General features: G+C 42.2%; 1 protein-coding gene across 8 annotated transcripts in view; it reads right to left on the reverse strand.

The window, feature by feature from the left end:
- Nucleotides 1–19,823, reverse strand: part of VEPH1 (ventricular zone expressed PH domain containing 1) — a 221,294-nt gene that overhangs the window by 199,676 nt on the left and 1,795 nt on the right. For all 8 annotated transcript variants that reach the window (XR_008320208.1, XM_053312344.1, XM_053312345.1 and 5 more), the window contains exon 3: nt 3,116–3,398. Coding sequence is in view for 7 of the 8 variants with exons in the window: in XM_053312344.1 (XP_053168319.1) it covers nt 3,116–3,295 (180 nt within the window). In the remaining variant the exon portion in view is untranslated. The remainder of the gene's footprint in view (nt 1–3,115; nt 3,399–19,823) is intronic.

Raw genomic sequence — 19,823 nt, forward strand, 5'->3', positions numbered from 1 at the left:
GCTAGTGATTTAAATCGTGATTTAAATTGTGATTTAAATCGTGATTTAAATCAGTTTGATTTAAATCAAATCCACCCTGCCCTAAACTAAAACTGGGAGGACCTTGAGCATAACTCTTCCTCAGCCTTCAATCCAACACCAAAGGCCCAGCACGAAAGTCCAGCCTCCTTTGGTGGCCAGCTCCGGCGGTCACCTACCAGTGCCCGCACCAGCAACTATGCCAACAGCTGGCTTGCTTCTGCCCTTTTATGCCAAACTCCCCAAGACCCCATCTCTCACATGGACTCTGGAACTTGGCTGATAAAACTGGCCCTCACAACTTCAGCTCGTCAGGGCAATCAGGACAGCGGCTAAGGCTGACAGAATGAATTCCAGAAGCAGGTCTTCTCTTCTGGTCAAGATGGAAGCGGCAGGGCTGGCTCCGCAAATCTTCCAGCTCAGGACAAGGTGAGTCAGTTTCCTCAGCCTCTCAGCTAGCCCCTCCACCCCCACTCCAGTCTTCCTCACTCCTTCCAGATACACTATAAACTTTCCAGATATGCTCTAGGTGGCTCTTTTTATTTTCTTTACTTCACTTCACTACCGTAACAAATTGAAGGAATACCAAACTATTCCTGGGGACAATTTTTCAAGAATTCACCCCCTGCGTCAGGCCAGGCTGAGGCTGTAGATTGACTATCCAAATTTATTATTATTTATTGAGTTTAAATACCGCCTAATATAAAAATCTCTAGGCGGTATACAGAATTAAAACAGAAAATATAACACATTTAAAATTCATTAAAAGATAAAAATCACAGATAAAAACACATTAAAATTTAAAAATCGAATCTCAGTTGAAGGTCTGGGAAAACAGGTACATCTTCAGGGTCCTCCTAAAAGTAAACAGAGAAGGAGATGCTCTTATTTCAGCAGGGAGCATGTTCCAAAGCTCTGGGGCAGCCACAGAAAAGGCCAGGTCCCAAGTTGCCACCAAACGAGTTTGCAGCAACTGCAATTGGACCTCTCCAGATGATCTTAATTAGGGATGTGCACGAATGGTCTTCAGCACGCGCGCTTGCAACTTCCGGCCACTTCCGGCCGACGGGAGGGAACGGGGCGGCAGGGAGGAACGCTGCCGCCCTGAGGAGCTTGAAATTTACAGAGTGCCGGCGGGGGAAACACAGCGGGGGGGTGAGTACACCCTCCCCGGCCCTTAAAGTACTACCCCCGCCGGTGCCAAAACACCGAAAAACGCCCCAGCGCCGAAACGTTTCGGAGGCCTTTACAATGGCCTCCGAAACGTTTCGGGCACATGCCTAATCTTAATGGGCGACAAGGTTCACGACAGAGAAGACACTCTCTTAAATACCCTGGACCTAAGCCGTTAAGGGCCTTATAGGTAATAACAAGCACTCTGTATTTCGTTCAGAAACCTATCGGCAGCCAGTGCAGTTCTTTTAGAATTGGTGTTATATGTTCTCTCCGGGTAAACCCAGAGACCAGTCTGGCTGTCGTATTCTGTATCAATTGTAGTTTCCGAACTACGTACAAAGGCAGCCCCACGTAGAGTACATTAAAGTAGTCAAGCCTAGAGGTTACCAGCATATGTACCACCGTTTTAAGATCACTAGTCTCCAAGAATGGATGTATCTGGCATATCAGCCAAAGCTGATAAAAAGCACTCCTGGCCACAGCCTTTACCTGAGAAACCAGGGAGAGTATGGGATCCAGGCGTACTTCCAGACTACAAACCTGATCTTTTAGGGGGAGTGTAACCCCATCCAGAATAGGCAGATCTAAACTATCTCTCGGATCTCAACCCACTACAGACAGTACCTCTGTCTTGTTTGGATTCAACATCAGTCTGTTATCCCTCATGAAATTTAGTCATAGAAGTATGACCTATAAGTATATACAATCCATTTGCTCTTTCATTTTATATAAGCCAACACTTATGACCCAGAACTTTTTTTTAGACCAGCCATAGAATGTCCCAAATGCTTCTTAACTAGAAGTGCACTTTTTCACCATAGGATTGTGTTCTCGGAGTAGTGGTACTGGTATGAAGACTTAGTGCACAATCATAGACATCTGTGTAGGAAGCCAATTACATACATTAGAAACCTTCCTCATCAAGTCTTCACCATGCAGAAGCATTTTTGGATAGCAATCACACTGTTGCCATATATGATATTACAAGCAGTAGGCTCTGCTTGTATTTTTGTTATTTTAAAAAACCAAATACTAGAAATATTAGAAAGACACGAAGTCTCCATCCATAGAAAATTAGAATTTATGTTGCTGTCCATGACTCCTTCCCTTCCCACTTGATATGTAGTTAGTTAGTTAGTTATTCAATTTCTATACCGCCCTTCCAAAAATGGCTCAGGGTGGTTTACACAGAGAAATAATAAATAAAAATAAGATAGAACGCTGTCCCAAAGGGCTCACAATCTAAAAGAAACTTAAGACAGACACCAGCAACAATCACTGGAAGTATTGTGCTGGGGGTCGATAGGGCCAGTTACTCTCCTACTGCTAAATAAAGAGAATCACCACGTCAAAAGGTGCCGCTTTGCCAAGTTATCAGGGGTAAGTTAGTAGAGCAACAGGTGATTCAAGGAACCACCACATTTACAAATGTTTCTGAACTTGAAAATCGTGTGAAATTGTGTTCCATTCCTTTGCAGATCACATCACAATGCACCACAGTCCCTCCTCTTTACTTTCAGCATGGGTAATGATTACTCTGCCCTCATAGATGTTTTGAGTCCTTGCATCATGAAGTCACAATATCAAATAAATCATGGATTTGTGTATCAGAGGTGTTGAAAAATGAATACTAGAAAAGCTGATCATTCATCACACTTGGCCTGCATAAGGAAGAGTTCCTCTCCTCTATATCACACCAATTATGCATCACTGATGCCCTCTAGTGGGATTTAACTGGTAAAAATAAAAGGTGTGGTTTTTTTAGTTTAGTTTTCAGCTGGAAAACTAGAGCATGCAATTGCTTGCAAATACAGTATGATGTAGTAGCCTGAATGGCTATTTGACATGTTAATTTTTTCTCATCCTTATTATACATTTCATCTCATGCACTCAGAGAGGGAGCATTAAATATTTTACTTACTGGAGATGAACTAATTGCTTTTATTTGCTCTAGAGCTTCTGAAAGGCATCCCTCTATCTCAGAATCGTCTAAGGAAAAGAGGTCCCCTGCACGCGAAAGGTCCTTTTGTCCCAAAACAAGCCCAAAGAGATGATGCATCGCTAAATGTCTTCTGCCAGTCAGCCAAACCTCTGAATTCATCAATCAAGCGATTCTAGCAAAGCAATAATCCATAATCCAGATGGAAGTCTTCAACATACTGTATTCAATCCTTCACATGTATTGAGGCCTCTTTTCCCATAATCTAAGAAGGGTGGAAAGAATGAAGAGATTAATAAAAACATATCAATGCCACCTAGTAACCCATTATGAACATTTAAAGAAAAGGTTCTGGTTTATTCAGTCCAGTTTTCTATTAAAAAAACAATTTATTTATTTATTATTATTTTATTTAATACATTTCTATACTGCCCGAAACACAAATTCTCTGGGTGGTTTACAAAACAATAAAAACAGCCAATAAAAGATTAAAACATTTCAACAATTAAAATTAAAAAGTTAAAACTATTAAAACACAATTAAAACAGTATCTAATTAAAAGACTGGATGAACAAAAGTTGTAAGAGATGGGGAGGCTCTTATTTCAGCAGGAAGTGTGTTCCAAAGCCTCGGGGCAGCAATGGAGAAGGCCCGTCCCTGAGTAGCCACCAGAGAAGCCGATGGCAACTGCAGACAAACCTCTCCTGATGATCTCAATGAGCAGTGTGGTTCATAGCGAAGAAGATGTCTGCAGGTGACCAGCAGATGTACTACTGTTCTGAGGTCATTTATTTCAAGAAATGGAAATTTATCAGTTTCGGCCAAAACTGATAAAAGGCATTTCTGGCCACTGCCTCAACCTGGGACACCAGGGAGAGTTTTGTGTTCAGAAGCACCCCCAGACTGAGTACCTGTTGCTTCTGGGGAAGTGTGACCCCATCCAGAACAGGTGGATCAAAATCATCTCCTGAGTTCTGATCCCGCACAATAAGTACCTCCATCTTATCTGTATTCAGTCCCACTTTGTTACCTCTCATCCATCCCATCACTGCCTCCAGGCAGGCATTTAGGGAGGTTATGCCTATTTTAAAATATGCTTGACTGTATACCACATACTGTATATTCCAAAGGGATAGTTGTGTCTGCAGCATTAAAAATGACAGAGTCTTGTGGCACCTTAAAGGCTAACGGACATATTCTGGCACAATCTCTCGTGGACTGGATGAAATGGGCTCTGGCCCACAAAAACTCATCAGATTAGAGGTCTTTAAGGGGTCGCTAGACTCTTACTATACAGTGAACTCTCATACAATAGTAGCTACTATTACTACTTCTACTACCACCTCATTGGTCCATTCATTGTTTGAAAAATCTCATTTTAGGATCCATCCTCACATCAGTTTTGGTCAATTTTCTCACTTAGCAGCGTTCTGCTTCCACGAGCAGTGTAAAAATAGTGGCTGGCATTCAGACTAAGCTACTACTCAGGAGTTATTCTAAAGGACTACTTAATTCCAATAGGACTTCCATTGAACTGTTTAGTCAGGACGTCAGCCCATATCTTGGTGGCACAGTGGTAAAACTGCCGCCCTGTAACCAGAAGGTTACAAGTTTGATCCTGACCAGGGGCTCAAGGTTGACTCAGCCTTCCATCTTTCCAAGGTCGGTAAAATGAGTACCCAGAATGTTGGGGGCAATATGCTAAATCATTGTAAACTGCTTAGAGAGCTTCGGCTATAGAGCAGTATATAAATGTAAGTGCTATTGCTATTGCTATATCCCTTCATATAGAAAATTAGCAAGTCAGGAAGAAGGATACACCAGATCTTCCCTCCCTTATGTATTAGCTCTCTACATGCAGGGCATTTTCTTTTTTTAAACATGATAGAGCATTTCAAAATGCACTGCTCTCACCTCACCAGCAGTCAGAGATGGGGCAATTAAGGCTCCTCCATGTAGTTTTCCTGAACATGTAGATCAGTTTAAAATTACCTTGAACTCAAGTGGATTTCCACTTATATGCATTATGTAATTTTAGGTTATATAATGGAAAACGTTTCTAATGCTTCAAATTCAAATGAATTGTTGCTTTTCTTTTCATTGTCCCAGACTGAGCTGTGCTAGGATTCCTTTGTTTCCAAGTTACTGACTTGATAACCTTGAAAACAAAACTTCAGCCCAGTAATGATGGAGATACTTCCCTCACACAGACATCACAAACAGCATTATAAGTAAGGAAAATAGGAATGAATATCATGGGAGGTAACATAGATTTATAAAAAGTGCTGAGAAACGTGCAGTGCTGAACCATGTGACCCACTTTAAAAACAAACATACCTCAGAATAAAAAGGTACAAGAACACTTAAAATGTTCAGACCCTGGGAAAAAGGCCAAATGAAATCATTTCTCAAAGCAACCATAGTAAACTGTGGGTGCTACACCAGGATAAAATGTTTCAGGCTGCAATTCTAAACTTGCTCATTGGAGAGTAAGCCCCATTACATACAACGGGGCTTACTTCTGAGAAAACCTGGGTAGGCTTATGCTGTTCAAATCAAATGAAACAGGTAACATTCCTAATACATACTGGAGCCCAAAAAGAATCCAGATTAAGCCTTTTTAGTATCTGAACAGATAGGACTTCTATAGTTTTCATGGATAGGACTTCTACAGTTTTGGGATCTGCAGTGTCTTGTCAAATTTGTTTAAACAAACAAACAAACTAACCCACCCTGGAATATCAGGAATTCAATTGGGCATACTTCCAGGGAGTGGGGTAAAGAATTGTTGGCTTTGTGCCCATCCACCCCCAGGGAAAAGTCCTGCGATCACCCATAGGAATAATAGATCAGAACTATACGCTCTCAGCTTCAGTACTCAAGTTGTCATTCCCCAATATTTTGACAATACAGAAGTATAGTCTTTTCCTTTCTGAAAGTATTTGCCTCCTTTGGCCTGATAGTTCTTGCCTGTTCTGTAGAACATGTTGCTGGACCTGTTTACCCAGACTTTCTCTGAGGGGGCCATCTGAAATGTCTGTGAGGGGGAGTTAATTTAGTAAGAGTGTCATGTTGCTTATGTGAACATTCAGCTTCAAGACAGGGTTCATTCTATGTATTAAACAGACATAGAAATTAGTATTTCTAATCAGTGGGGCACAGATTATAGAATTGGAAAAAACAAGCTTAGAAACCTAAAAACAAAAAGGTTGAGTAGCATATTTACCCCAAGACAACTCTGAATATAAGACAACCCCCTTAAAAAGTAGAGGTTAAATATATACCTGCATTTACTCAAAAGGAACAGGACTCTGAATTTAAAATGACCTCCTGATTTTTTACCCTTTACCTGATTTATAATATCAAAACACTGGGCAGCGGGCGGGGGGGACTAGCTGGATTAAATATAGTAAGCTATATAAGTAAATATAGTAATGGATAACTCTCTCTGGAAGCAATTAACATATTTTAAAGCTGTTCTATCTATCTATCTATCTATATTTCAAAAGGTTTCCATTATGCAATTCTTTATTGAACACTACGAGGTGAGGCCCATCACGGACCGGGCAACATCATTTTGCATAGATTACACTTATAGGAAAGTTCAATAAATTAATTTTTAAAATTATTACACTTAATGTGCTTGCAAAGGGAGCAATTTTAAATTTGTAGGATTTCAACTTCAAACATTATTCATTTTATTAAATAATCAGCACACATAGTAAATTTGATTCTGATAAAGATCTTCTGCTTCTGTTGGCCAGGATGTTATTTTTGAATTACTGGTGTGAATACTGAGCATAAAAATATCTGTTGAGAACAACAGTTAAGTTATTATTGTTATTATTATATTCAGAATTTATTTTTAAAATACAAAAAAACCCCAAAACCCTTTCACTCAACATATTTCACTCAAACCCCTTTTCACTCAACGTAAAAAGTAGTGCATTCAGCTAATTTAAGTGGCAGGATTGTTTGTGCAAAATTTGGTATCTGTAGGAAATCTGGTCCACAAGGATGGGGCAGGGGGCACATTCAATAAGGCTGAAGTGGCTATTTCACTAATGGTGGGGAATAGAGGACTGGGCATTGGCAGGCCAGCATGCTGTTTACAAGGGAGTCCAGTAATTTAATTACAGTTTTACCTTCTGGCTGCCTCGAGGAGTAGTTCCAACCCCCCTCTGAACCTAACCATGCTCCTTTGTAAAGCCAAGTCAGTTCAAAATAAGACTGAAATCATCCATGAGGGGTAAACCACCCTGAGCCACTTTAAGAACATAAGAACAGCCCTGCTGGATCAGGCCCAAGGCCCATCTAGTCCAGCATCCTGTTTCATACAGTGGCCCACCAGATGCCGCTGGAAGCCACAGTCAGGAGTTGAGGGCATGCCCTCTCTCCTGCTGTTACTCCCCCGCAACTGGTACCCAGAGGCACCCCGCCCCCCCAAGGCTGGAGGTGGCCTAGAGCCCTCCGACTAGTTTAGGAAGGGCAGTACATAAATCTAACTAAATAAATAATTGTAAAGTATGACTTTATTCTGCAAAACAATCCACAAAGAAAACAAACATGGAGCAAGAACAGCTAGATAGTATGTCCAGCAAACACACACACACACACACACACAACCTCTACTGACTGCTTCATATTTGTGAGCTGTGCAAGGCACAGAGGCTAGGTGTAGCATTGTGCAAAAACCAATCAAACAAAAACTTTTCTGTGAATACTTGGGATAAGTTAGCAGGGTCTGAGCAATATGTTTTACTAATGTCAAAGGGCAGTCATACAGACTGGGGGTGTTTGGGCTCCATCAATTTGTCAGCTGCTAGCATTCTGCCACAAGGATATTTTAAATATGAGAAACAATAGATATATATTTTTAAAAAGGCACCTCTACAGTTTAGAAGTTAGAAACAAACATGTTTTGGAAGCGAGGCTGGTTTTTCTGGCTTCATACATAAAACAGTAACAGATGGTGTGCCATCAGGCTTCCTACAATTGGATATCTTCACTATGCAATTAGAATGATAGGTAAATGTAACTTTTTGCAACAGAGTTTGACTTATAACAAAAATATGAGTTCACATATCATGGCAAGGCCTACCTGCCTTAGGGAGTGTACAGTAACACAACAGGGCATGTCCTCCTCCATTGCCCACTCTAGAAACATTTGTATTGCCGTTATTAGTCGAGACCAGCGTTCTAATTTTTTTAATCTGTGTATGGAATGAGTTTTGTTCTGGGCAGCAGAATCAAGGCAGTGTGTGCGAATGCGCATTCAAAATGTGGCCTTCCTGATTCAGCCTGAGCATGCGCTCATGCCTTTGACGGAACACTGGTGAGACTCCGGGTCACTCAGGCCAATTCTACATCTCCCTCCTGCTCTCCAATTCTAACCCTGTTATAACACATAATGTTGTCAAGTTTTGCATAGCAGAATGTAAAATTTGTTGGGTCCTGACTGACAACAAGAACTAAGTGCCCTGGCCCCTTTCTTGTGGGGTTCTACAGGGCTTGGTCCTTGCTCCCATTCCTTTTGATATCTACATGAAGCCACTGGGCCTGGTCATCTGTCAGTTTGGGATATGTTTTCATCAATATGCTGATGATACTCAGCTTTATATCTCTACCCCTGGCCAAACAGGTGATGCCATCCATGTGTTGGCTCAGTGTCTGGAGGTTGTCAGGAACTGGATGGGCCAAAACAAGCTCAGGCTTAATCCCTCCAAGACTGAGCTGTTCTTGTTCAGTTTGAGATCTGGCCAATTGCTGTGTGTGAATTTATCTCTTGACGGGGTTGTGCTTCCCTTGAGAGAGACGGTTCATTATCTGGGGGCCCTTCTGGACTCACGGCTCCTGCTTGAACAGCAGGTGGAGGCCGTGGCCAGGGGTTCTTTGCCCAGCTTTGGCTGGTTCACCAGTTACAGCCTTTTTTTGACTGGCCAGCCCTGGCAACAATAACTCATGCCTTTGTTACCTCTCGTTTGGATTACTGTAACACACTCTACCTAGGGTTGCCACTGAAAATGATTCGGAAGCTTCAACTAGTCCAGAATACAGCGGCCCGCCTCCTCATGGGTGGCCGTAGATTTGATAGTGTCACACCTCTTTTATGGTCGTTGCACTGGTTGCTTGTTCACTTCCAGGTCCAATTCAAAGTGCTGTTTCTTACCTACAAAACCCATATGGGGTTAGCTTCTGTATATCTCTGGGATCACCTCTCTCATTCAGTTGTATCCCATCCTGTAAGGTCTTCTCAACTGGCCTTCCGTAGTGTCCCAGGCCCTGGTGTAGTGCTGTAACATGCATCCTTACGTTACAGATAAAACACAATAGACTAGTTGTAAGGATCTGCAAAGCGCTAAAATAAAGAAATCTGACACCAGCTATCTAACACACGGTTCCCTGGCTAAACCTTTCTCCAAAGCCAAGCCCTGGCTTCTTCCCAGAACTCACCAAAACCATGGTAGAGACTTCAGGCCCCTGCAGAGTTCCTGGTTGCAGCCATGGCTTGGCTAGCCAACCTGTTGCATCGCCTGCCTGGCTCCAACTGAACGAGAACAGAGAACCTCTTCAATTCCTGCCACCAGACCCTCTATGTCCCGGTCACTGTGAGCTGAGTGGCTGATCCCTAGAGGTCACTGCCTGACAGACATGACACGGTTCACTTCTGGTTCACTCTTTAGAGGGAAAAGGAAATGCTATTCCTGACTGATCACAGTCTGGACTAGGGTCTACACTGTTGCCTGTCTCTCTTTCTAGTGGTCTCTCTCTAGGGTCTACAGTGCTGCCTCTCTCTCTCTGGTGGTTTGTTGCTGTCTGCCAATTCCAAGGCAGAGGGGATTGCAGATGTGCTAGAGAATGATCCTATATCTCATGCTTTTCATTCAGCTGGTGGCCACTTTATTTATTTACTATAATTTATACCACACTATTCTAAGTAAAAATACTCAGGGCAAATTGTAACCGTTTAAAAACAATAGAATAAGCACAGCTAAATAGCAACAATAAAATCACTAAATAATACAAAGCAAACAGCCAGATTAAAAACATATTAAGAGCCCAAACTTAAAAATCATTGCTGTAAGTCTTCCTGAAAGCAGACAATAAATTAGCCAGTGTAGTTTGCTGTGGAGGTTGTTCCATAACATAGGTGTCACCATCCAAAAGGCTTTCTCATTCCCACCACTGAACATCTGTTAACGGGGGGCAGGGGGTGAAGCAGAGAAAAAGAGCTCAAATGAAGAAGTCTTATGAAGAGCAACTACTAACTTTCATTGACAGATCAAATAAAAGATATCATTCCACCTATTCTGTAAGCGAACTCAGAAGTATAGCAAAAGGTAGCCCTTTACATATACTTTTGTATTGATTTTTCTCTCCAAGTGATGTTCCTATAATGCAAATGCCCATAACATGATGATGCATCTTACTTCTCTTTTGCACTGTGAAAGAAAAGCATCTTCCATTTCTTTGAAACATTGCAAGATGGAAGCATACGCATATTAGGACAAGCTATCGTGTTTTGCACTTTCACCTCCCTGGGCAGTGCAGGCATTGTGCAAATGCTGCTGTGCATTAGTCTAAAGGGATAGACAATGTTATGGCAGACTGTTTTGCATTTCTATGAATTCTGGGGAGTTTGCAGTAAGAACAGGTCACCTACAGTGCACATTCCCTTGTAAAGTCCCTTCAATTCCGGTACAAAGTGTTCTAACTAAATCTAAGCTCAAGAGGTGTATTCTTTCCTAGACTGATCCCACTCAAAACATCCAAAATGTTTCTCAGCTGAGATGTCAGTTTGAGCTTCAGCTATGCAGATACATTAAACAGTTTGCACTGAAGCAGTTTCTTCCATTACTCCAAAGGTTTTGATACCATTCATTGTCAAAACAGAGTATTAAAAACGAGTGCAGAGCATAACACAGCATAGTGGTAAGACATGCCTGTACAACATGGAACATATATAATTTTTCTTGCTATAAAATGGACACTTGTCATTCTTCTCTCTCTCCCCTTTAAGAACTAATCCAAAAGTGATCATACATCCTGGCTGCAACCAACATTGCCTAGCAGTAAAACACAAACCAAGTGGTAAATTGAAAGAAAAAGCCACACTACCACACAAGATTCTCTGTCCAATACAAAGGTGTGTGAGAGACTACCCAATGCAATCACTGAAATGAACAGGTTCAAAACAGAAGTGCTTTTTCAGGATTGCTGGTGTTTGTTTTGTAAGGGAACCTTGCACAAGTATACAAATGCAAAGCAATGCTTTACCTGAACATGACTCCACGACGACATTCACATTCACCAAGCATTTTTGCAGCTGCCAAGTTGTGCATTTGAGACACAGGTTGATGTGCAACTTTGCCTGTTTGTTGCAGCCGTCCAGCATCCAAGGGCACAACAAATGGAAAGTTATGGAATCTACTGTTAACGCAGTGAACCTGAAGCTGTTAATTGCAGGGCCAGGAATAAGGAATTTCAGGAATGCAGACTAAAGCAGCCTAAAAGTTACCAAGGGCTTGATCAGGTGACCAGAAAGAACCTAAAAGCAGAGTGGCCTTATCTCTGAATGAAAGCCTCTGTTTCTGGGACAAAATAGAAAAAAGCCTGTTTGACTTGAGTATCTGTTTTTAGTGGAGAAAAGAGAGCTCTGTGTTGGTGGAAAACTATCCTCTCTTGGGAAGAGACGCTAGTGAGCTTGCCATTTTTTCCCATTTGAAAGAGAGCAAATGAATGCAACTACTATGGAGAAGCCATTATTTCCCTGAAGAATAAATCTGCTCATGAATACAAAGGAGGGCCTGAAACTGCCTTTAGCCTTCTAGGGGCATTTGTCATAAACACCTCCTCAATATCTTTGTGCACCTGACAGAGAGCTTTTCATGAATATGAAACAAAGTTGGTATCTTTACTGCAGACTTCATCTGACTTAGGACTTCATTCCTCCTTCAGCAGGGAACTCTGGGAACTGTAGTTCTGTGAGGAGGGGCTCCGGATTTCTTACAGATACTTCTCAATGTCCTCATTACATTACAATTCTCATAATTCTCTATGACAGGTAAACTAGTCTAAAACCAATATGGGTTTGGAGTATACAGATACTCTCCAAATGCCTTGTCCTTGTTCCTGAGCTTTGATGCTTGCTTTGGACATGTTGAACTGATTTATTTACAAATATGCAAGAAAAGCATTAGATGGCAACTGTGGTCACTCTTTTCAGTGACCATTTTCACTTGGCTATGAGTGGGGAAGGAGGGATGAGTACCCTTACACTCTCCCACTAGGTAAAGGATACATGCCATCTTACAAGACTCTTGATGGCTTCCCCTTATAACAAGCCCTGGCTGCTCAACAATTAAAGAGATTTAACAAACAAGTAAGATCAACAGAATTTATGGACAAAAATAAGCCGATTCTACATTTAAAAATAAGAGGTCACCAAGAGATAATAACAAACAATGACAGTTATACAAATATATTCTTTTTATATAAGTTTGACATTCCCCCGTCTCTGGGGTCCCTTCCCACAATCCCACAAGGCTCTCTTACAGCTACACTCAGGCCTGATATTTTCAGTGCTGACCTCTGCTGCTCAGGATTTGTAACAGCAACTGTCACAGTAGATCTGTTTCTTTCCAGCTTTTGCCTCTCCTTATCCTCAGTTTCTTCTGTAGCCTGCCCAGTTTCTTTTGGTGAGTCTTTCTCAGTTCATCTCCTCAGGTTTTTTCCTCCCTCCAGCAGCTGCAGTTCAACCACCTCCCTCAGTTATCTAGGTAAGCCACTCCCTACTGTTTCCTCCTAGGTCTTGTATGCTGGGCTGTGTTAGTTCCAACAAATACCTTTCAGGGTGTGTTTCAAGAGTAAACCCAAGGCTGAAATGGACTGAAAGAGACCCTTGTCAAACTAGGGGCCTTTGACTCAGCTCCTGGAATAGGTTGTTGTATAAGGGAAAGGAGGGTGAGTGGCACTCAGAGTGTCTGCTCATCACACAGTTATGAGAGGCACAGCAGCCCTAGCAGAAAAACGTTGATCTACAGGTGGGAATAAATCCATCCCAGATGCAGTGCCCACCCTAGGGCTTTGGGTGCCCTAGGTGATGTTTGGTGCTCCGCCCACCCGCGCAACCCCAGCTGAGAAGTGCTAAGGCCCAGCTTTAACCTGAGCCACACAAGCTGCTCATTTCACCAGGTCAAATGACCAGCCAGCACAGAGTGAATGACTAGGGGCAAAACTTTAACTCTTCAGAGATGAAAAGATGCTGCTGTCAAACTGGAAATCAAGTCTGAGAAAATTTCTTTTTTTTGAAATTAATGCTGAGGCAGGCAATTCACATTCAGGGCAGGGAGTGCCGCTTATGAGATTAGTTGTTTATAGGGGGCTGAGGGGCAATGACAAAGGCTTTATTTTGGGATGCAGAGTTTGCAGGTCCTCTGGGGAGCGGGGAGCAGTATTATACATTACACTAGCTGAACCAGGCACAGACCATCTGTGCCTCTAGCCCCCCCCACTGGCTTTCTCCCCCCCCCCCCCAAAGCCCACCCACCAGTCACCGCTTTCTCCCCCCCACCGGCTGCCGCTTTCTCCCCCCCCCACCGGCCGCCACTTTCTCCTGCCCACTCCCCCCCGCTGCAGCTTTTTTCTCCCATCCACCCACTTGCCGCCGTTTTTTCCTTCCTCCCGTCTGCCCACCTGCTGCTTTTCTCTCTCCCCCATCTGCCCACCCACCACCGCCCCTTTCCTCCCCCTCTCCTCCTCCCTCCTCACTTGGCTGGTCCTCTCGCCAGAACTCTCGCAGTGTGTCGCGAGAGTTCAGCCGCCAAATCCTGGGCACGCATGCCGACTAAGAGAATTAAATATATAGATTCTTGCACCGCTGTGCAGTACTTCAGGAGTGCAATACAAGAGGGAGAGAAAGAATAACTGGCAGTGCTATAGTATGGCACTACTATATGGTGCCCTAGGCGATGTTTTATAGCTGCTTCCCTGACAAACTCAAAGTAATTTTATATAGATTTAACTAAGAGTTTATTCAGAAACAATTCCATCTGCTTCTCCTTCCCTTTTTCATTTCTGACTCCACCCCACAGGATCCCCACTGGGACAAACTTCTAAACAACATAAAAGATACTGAATAGAATACAACAGGCAACCACCTAGATCTGCCCTGTGGATGGACTGACCCAGCCCAGATGCATTTACAACTCACTTACTAAGGGGAGCGCTGAATTAGACATGATTTAAATTACATTATTAGCCCTACTGTGCTTGCTTTTCCCCTGTAAATAGCATGTGGAGGGGGGTGGGGACGAACCGGGCTGTAGCAAGGAGTACAGAGCTTTTAACCTAACTTCTACCATGGTACCAGTTCCCCTGCACATGCAATTTGCCCTGCAAAAATTATTCCGTTAGAACCAACGGAAGCTTTTTCTCAGAAGGCAAATAGCATATGTGAGTGGAGGATTCTGCAGATTGGGTCTGTGGCAGAAATAGGGTAAAATCCCCCCCACCCCTTGTCCAATCTGGATTAGGCCCCCTGCACTTGCTCTTTACGAGGGTAGACAGCAGGAAAGCATACTAGGGCCAATGGTGTGATAATGGTCACGTCTAGTTAGGCTCAAGTATACATGCCCCTGGCTGCATGCATCTAGGATCCATTTCAGCCATGTGTTATTTATCTTTTATGATCAGACCCAGAACACAACTAGATTAGTGGTTTCAGTGCTTGAGGCAAACTTGCTTGCAGCAGCTTGCAACATTTTCTTCACTGTGAGAAAAGAAGGAAAAATCCTGGGAAGGACTTCTCTGGTGCTAAGTGATATGAACTCAGAGAAATGTAACTCTAGCCTAACAACAACAAAGTTGCATCAGATTCTTAGATTATCTATACAAACAGATTTATTTGGAACAGGTGACGTATAATCTGCAAATATGAGTTTTGAAAGAAAGTAGGGTTGTGCACGAATCAAGATTTGTGCACAATTTGAAGGGGCAGTCCAGGCATGTTTAAAAGCAGGGAAAGCAGGTCTGTACCTGCTCCTCCCTCACACACCACAGCTTCCTGCTGTGACGCCACGCCCCCAGCTCCCTTATGCAGCATGGTCAGCACACAAATGGCCGTCGCACATGCGCAGAGGCCAAGTGCAAGCCACCACCACACTAGGGATGCTGGAAGGCGTGACACCGCAGCAGGAAGCTGCAGTGAATGGTAGAGGAGCAGGTACGGACCTGCTTTCCTCACTTTTCAAGATGCCCAGACTGCCCTTTCAAATTGTGCATGAATCTTGATTCGTGTGCAACCTTAAAAGAAGACCACCTACATAGAAATCTGCTGGCCACTGTTATTCATTCCCTGGTGACATCTGGATTAGTTTTCTGCAATACATTATTTATTTATTTATCTATTACATTTCTATACTGCCCTATCCATCCAAAGGCTCTGGGCAGTTTACAACAAATAAAAACAACCATTTAAAACAATCTGCTTAAAATGATTTTTAAAAACAAATTTAAAGACAGTTAAAAACATTTAAGAACAATTTAAAAACCATGGAAGGCCAGGCAAAACAAATAAATGTTCAGGGCTCTCTTAAAGGCCAACAATGAACCCAAACTATGCATTTCTGCCGGAAGTGCATTCCATGGCCCAGGAGCAGCTGCAGAGAAGGCCCAGTTCCAAGTCACCAACAGGCGGACCTCTCCAGATGACCTCAACATGTGGTGGAAGAAGAAGGCACTCTCTAAGATAACATGAACTGAAGCTGTTCAGTGCTTTAAAGGTAATATCCAGCACTTTGTATTTTGCCTGGAAACATATTGGGAGCCAGTGCAGCTGTTTTAAAACAGGCATAATATGCTCTCTCCGGGTTACCCAGAGACCAGTCTGGCTGCTGCTTTTTGAACTAAGTGAGGTTTCCGAACTACGTACAAAGGCAGCCCCATGTAGAGCACATTGCAATAGTCAAGCCTGGAGGTTACCAGCTGATGCACCACTGTTTTGAGAGTATTCTCTTCAAGGAATGGATGCAGCTGTCAAATCAGCCATACATTATACTTAGCGCTGCCTTTGAAGACTTCTTGGAAACTTCAGCTGGTGCAAGATATGGCAGCAAGGTTACTGACCAACCACAGGTATCAACAGTAGGGAACTCATCTCACCTGTGCTGAAACAACTCCACTATCTTCCTATAGCCCTGCTCAGTATCCATGGCTACTGAATATCCATACAGGAGGGACAGGAAGTTCTGTCTTCAACCTAACATTCAAACATCTGTAGAAGTTCCCTGTGTCCTGGTCTATCTATACCACTTTTCAAACAAACAAAAAAAGTTCACAGAGCAGTTACATAGCAAAAGGAATATGAGTAATAAGCACAGGAAGATATTTATTATTATTATTATTATTATTATTATTATTATTATTATTATTATTTATTATAAGGAACATAAGATGCTGGTTTAAAATATCAGAGAGCATATTTATTTATTACATTTATATACTGCCACTCAGTGAATCTTGCAACGGTTTAGAACAGAACAACTAAAGCAGTTAAAAACAATTAAAGATTAAAAGCTTCAATGAAAAGCTTGCAAGGAAATATGCATTTCCAAGGCCTTCTTAAGGTCACAAAAGATATTGAACCTCATATCTCAGTTGGGAGCTTATTCCAAAGCTTAGGAATGGCTACAGAGAAGGTCTGACCCCAAGTCACCACTACTGGTAACTACAAGTAACCTCCCCTCCTTCGTCAGTGGTGAGGATCATGCAAAAGAAGGCAGATAACCTGGGCCCCAGCTGCTTGAGGGTTTATAGGTAATCACCGGCACTTCATATTTTGCCCAGAAACCTATTAGCAGTCAATGTAATGATTTCAAAATGGGAGTAATATGACCTTTCCGAATAACCCTGGAGACAATCTTGACTGAATCTTGTACTAAATGAAGTTTCTGAACTACATTTAAAAAGCCAGCCCTATGTAGAGTGCATTGCAGTAATCAAGAGGTTACCAGCATGTGCACCACTATTTTAAGATCATTCTCTTCTCGAAATGGATGCAACTGGTGTTTATCAGCCAGAGCTGATAAACAGCATTCCAGACCAAGGCAGCGACCAGAGGTACCAAAGAAAGATCTGGATCCAGGAGCACTCCTAAACTGTGTACCTGATCCTTCTTTGGGAGTGTAACTGCATCAGCTTCAGTTTACTATCCCTCATCCAATTTATTGCCATCTGAAGGTGGTCATTTAGAGAGGCCATACCATTATCTGATGGAGGTGTCATGGAGAAATAAATTTGGGTATCGGCAGCATACTGATAACATCCTCATTGGCTCTCCTGATTAAGGGTGTGCAGCATGAACAGTTCAGCACCAAACTGGGTCACCTCAAACCAGTGTGGTTCAGTGGCTCAATTGCAGACCAAATTGGGGGCAGTCCAGTCAATAATTGAACAGAACCAAGCCTGATTCAGGGTGGGCAGAATGGTTCAGTGCTGAACAGGCTGCCAGAGGGACAGTGAGAGAGTTATATGGTCATCTTACCTGACTGAACTGATTGAGCAGCATGCGGTTCCGCTCAAATTCAATTCAAGCTGAACCGTGATTTTTGGGTCATGCACATCCCTACTCCTGATAATGTCCCCCAGTGGTTGATGTTAAAAAGCACTGAGGCAGGATGGAGCCCTGAGAGATATTTGTTCTTACCAATAGGATTGTGAAAATGATGCCAGGACAGTCTCTTAAAAGACCTGTACAAGGTGAATATCACAGAAACTGAAGAAACTGATTAAAAAATCTGAAAGAAACTGAAGAAACTGATTTTTAAAAACCCTAAATCCATTAAGGAGTAACCAAGTGTGAGGGGAACTCAAAGATCATCCAGTCCAAACCCCCACTCAAAAACTGGGTATAGTCTATCCATCCATCTCTAACTGATACATTGTTAAAAACCAGATTTTGGCACCTTGGTTAAAATAGTTTAGAGATGCCCCAGCCCCAAAACACATTGGAGTTGCATTCATCAAAGACTGTGTTATACTGATTTCAGTGATAAGAAGCTAGTGCTCTTTGACTATAGTCCACAAACCAGTTAAACACTTTGCTTAAGCTAATTTAAATCAATGAAACTCAACTGGCATAAATCCAGAGAATCCATCATACATATCTGGCAAATTAGAGTTTTGAGTATCAGAAGCTCATTTTCTCATTCTGAGTGACATAAACCATATAAAGCACATATATTACCCTGGCTCTTATTGTTAGCATTTTACCAAATTGATTATACAGTACAATAGCAATTTCATGATTTGGAACTATATATTTGGGGCTATATTTTCACAGCATTATGTTTTATTTATATTATTATAGAACTAATAGAATCTCCTTGGCAATTCAACAACTTTCTCAGATTTTTCCCCCCATTGGAAGAAAAGGATTACAGATCATTTTGAAAGAGCAACTTTTTCACACAGTATGGATGGTCTACTGCAGTTCCCATGGGATCAGATGCATACATTTAAACTCTTCCCACAAAACAGCCATTGTTTCTTACATGCCACTCAGTTTCTTTCTGTCACGACAGGTTTCTGCCCTTCATCTTAACTAAGCAGCCCATAGATGGCAGGCAAGGTCACATGACCAAGCAATGATGCCAATTGCAACCAAAGCATGAATAACTAATAATTCAGGGAACTTCTGCATATTTTATACCATATATTTGTAAACTGACATCTGAGCTCATGTATTAAGGTTATTTATCGTGAATGAAGATATGCCAAAAATTAACCCGACAATGTATAGCTTATCATTTTAGCTGCAGCTTTACTATTATTAAAAATTTTAATACTGGCAATCTAAATAGATACCTTGCCTCTGTGTGTGTGTGTGTGTGTGTGTGTGTGTGTGTGTGTGGTGGAGGGGGAAACCACTTATTGTCAGAAGCAGAAGCTAGCCATTTTCAAATTATATTATACTTCAGATTTGGCAAATATGCACATCTTTCATTAATATTTTAATTATATACAAGCCAGAATCCAAAGGAAGCTACAAAAGAATTTGTATTGCTTTGGATGTCCATCTTCCAACTGTAGCCCCTTTCTTCCTTCATGCTGCCAGAGAGTCCTTTTCAGGTGTTTAAAATATGGATAATGAACACACGTGTAGGGGATTGTCATTTCAACAGCAGGCTCCCTTCCTGACTTCCATGTATTCCCCACTTTGAGTGCCTGAAAAGTGATTGATGACTACAGTTGGAAATGGAAATTGGGAAATCTTCATTATGAAATAACTGTTTAAATCCCCAGCCTCCATCTTAGGGCAGCATCACACGTAACAGCACAAGTACATACAGAAGAATTGCCAGTTCCAACCAAGGGTGTGCTTCTCTGCATCATATGAAGCTGATAACATCGGCTACCCATCTCTCCCTGACATAGCTAACCAACATTTGAAGTTGGGCAGAGGTGGATAACCAACTTTCTCCACTCAACATTCATCCGACATTTCCGACTTCACACAACAGTGGTGGCAGTAGCAGGAGCATGTGGTTGGCAAGAACAGGCAGTTCTTCCATACTTATTTACTATTGTTACACATGAAGTCACGCTTAGCTTCAAGGGCCTGCGTCTCGGATGATAAAAAGTACATTTCTCAGTAGTGGGGGAAACTGTGGAACCCAGCAGAACAGGGGGA

Source organism: Hemicordylus capensis, chromosome 3 (assembly GCF_027244095.1).
Source record: "Hemicordylus capensis ecotype Gifberg chromosome 3, rHemCap1.1.pri, whole genome shotgun sequence".
NCBI classification, from domain to species: domain Eukaryota; kingdom Metazoa; phylum Chordata; class Lepidosauria; order Squamata; family Cordylidae; genus Hemicordylus; species Hemicordylus capensis.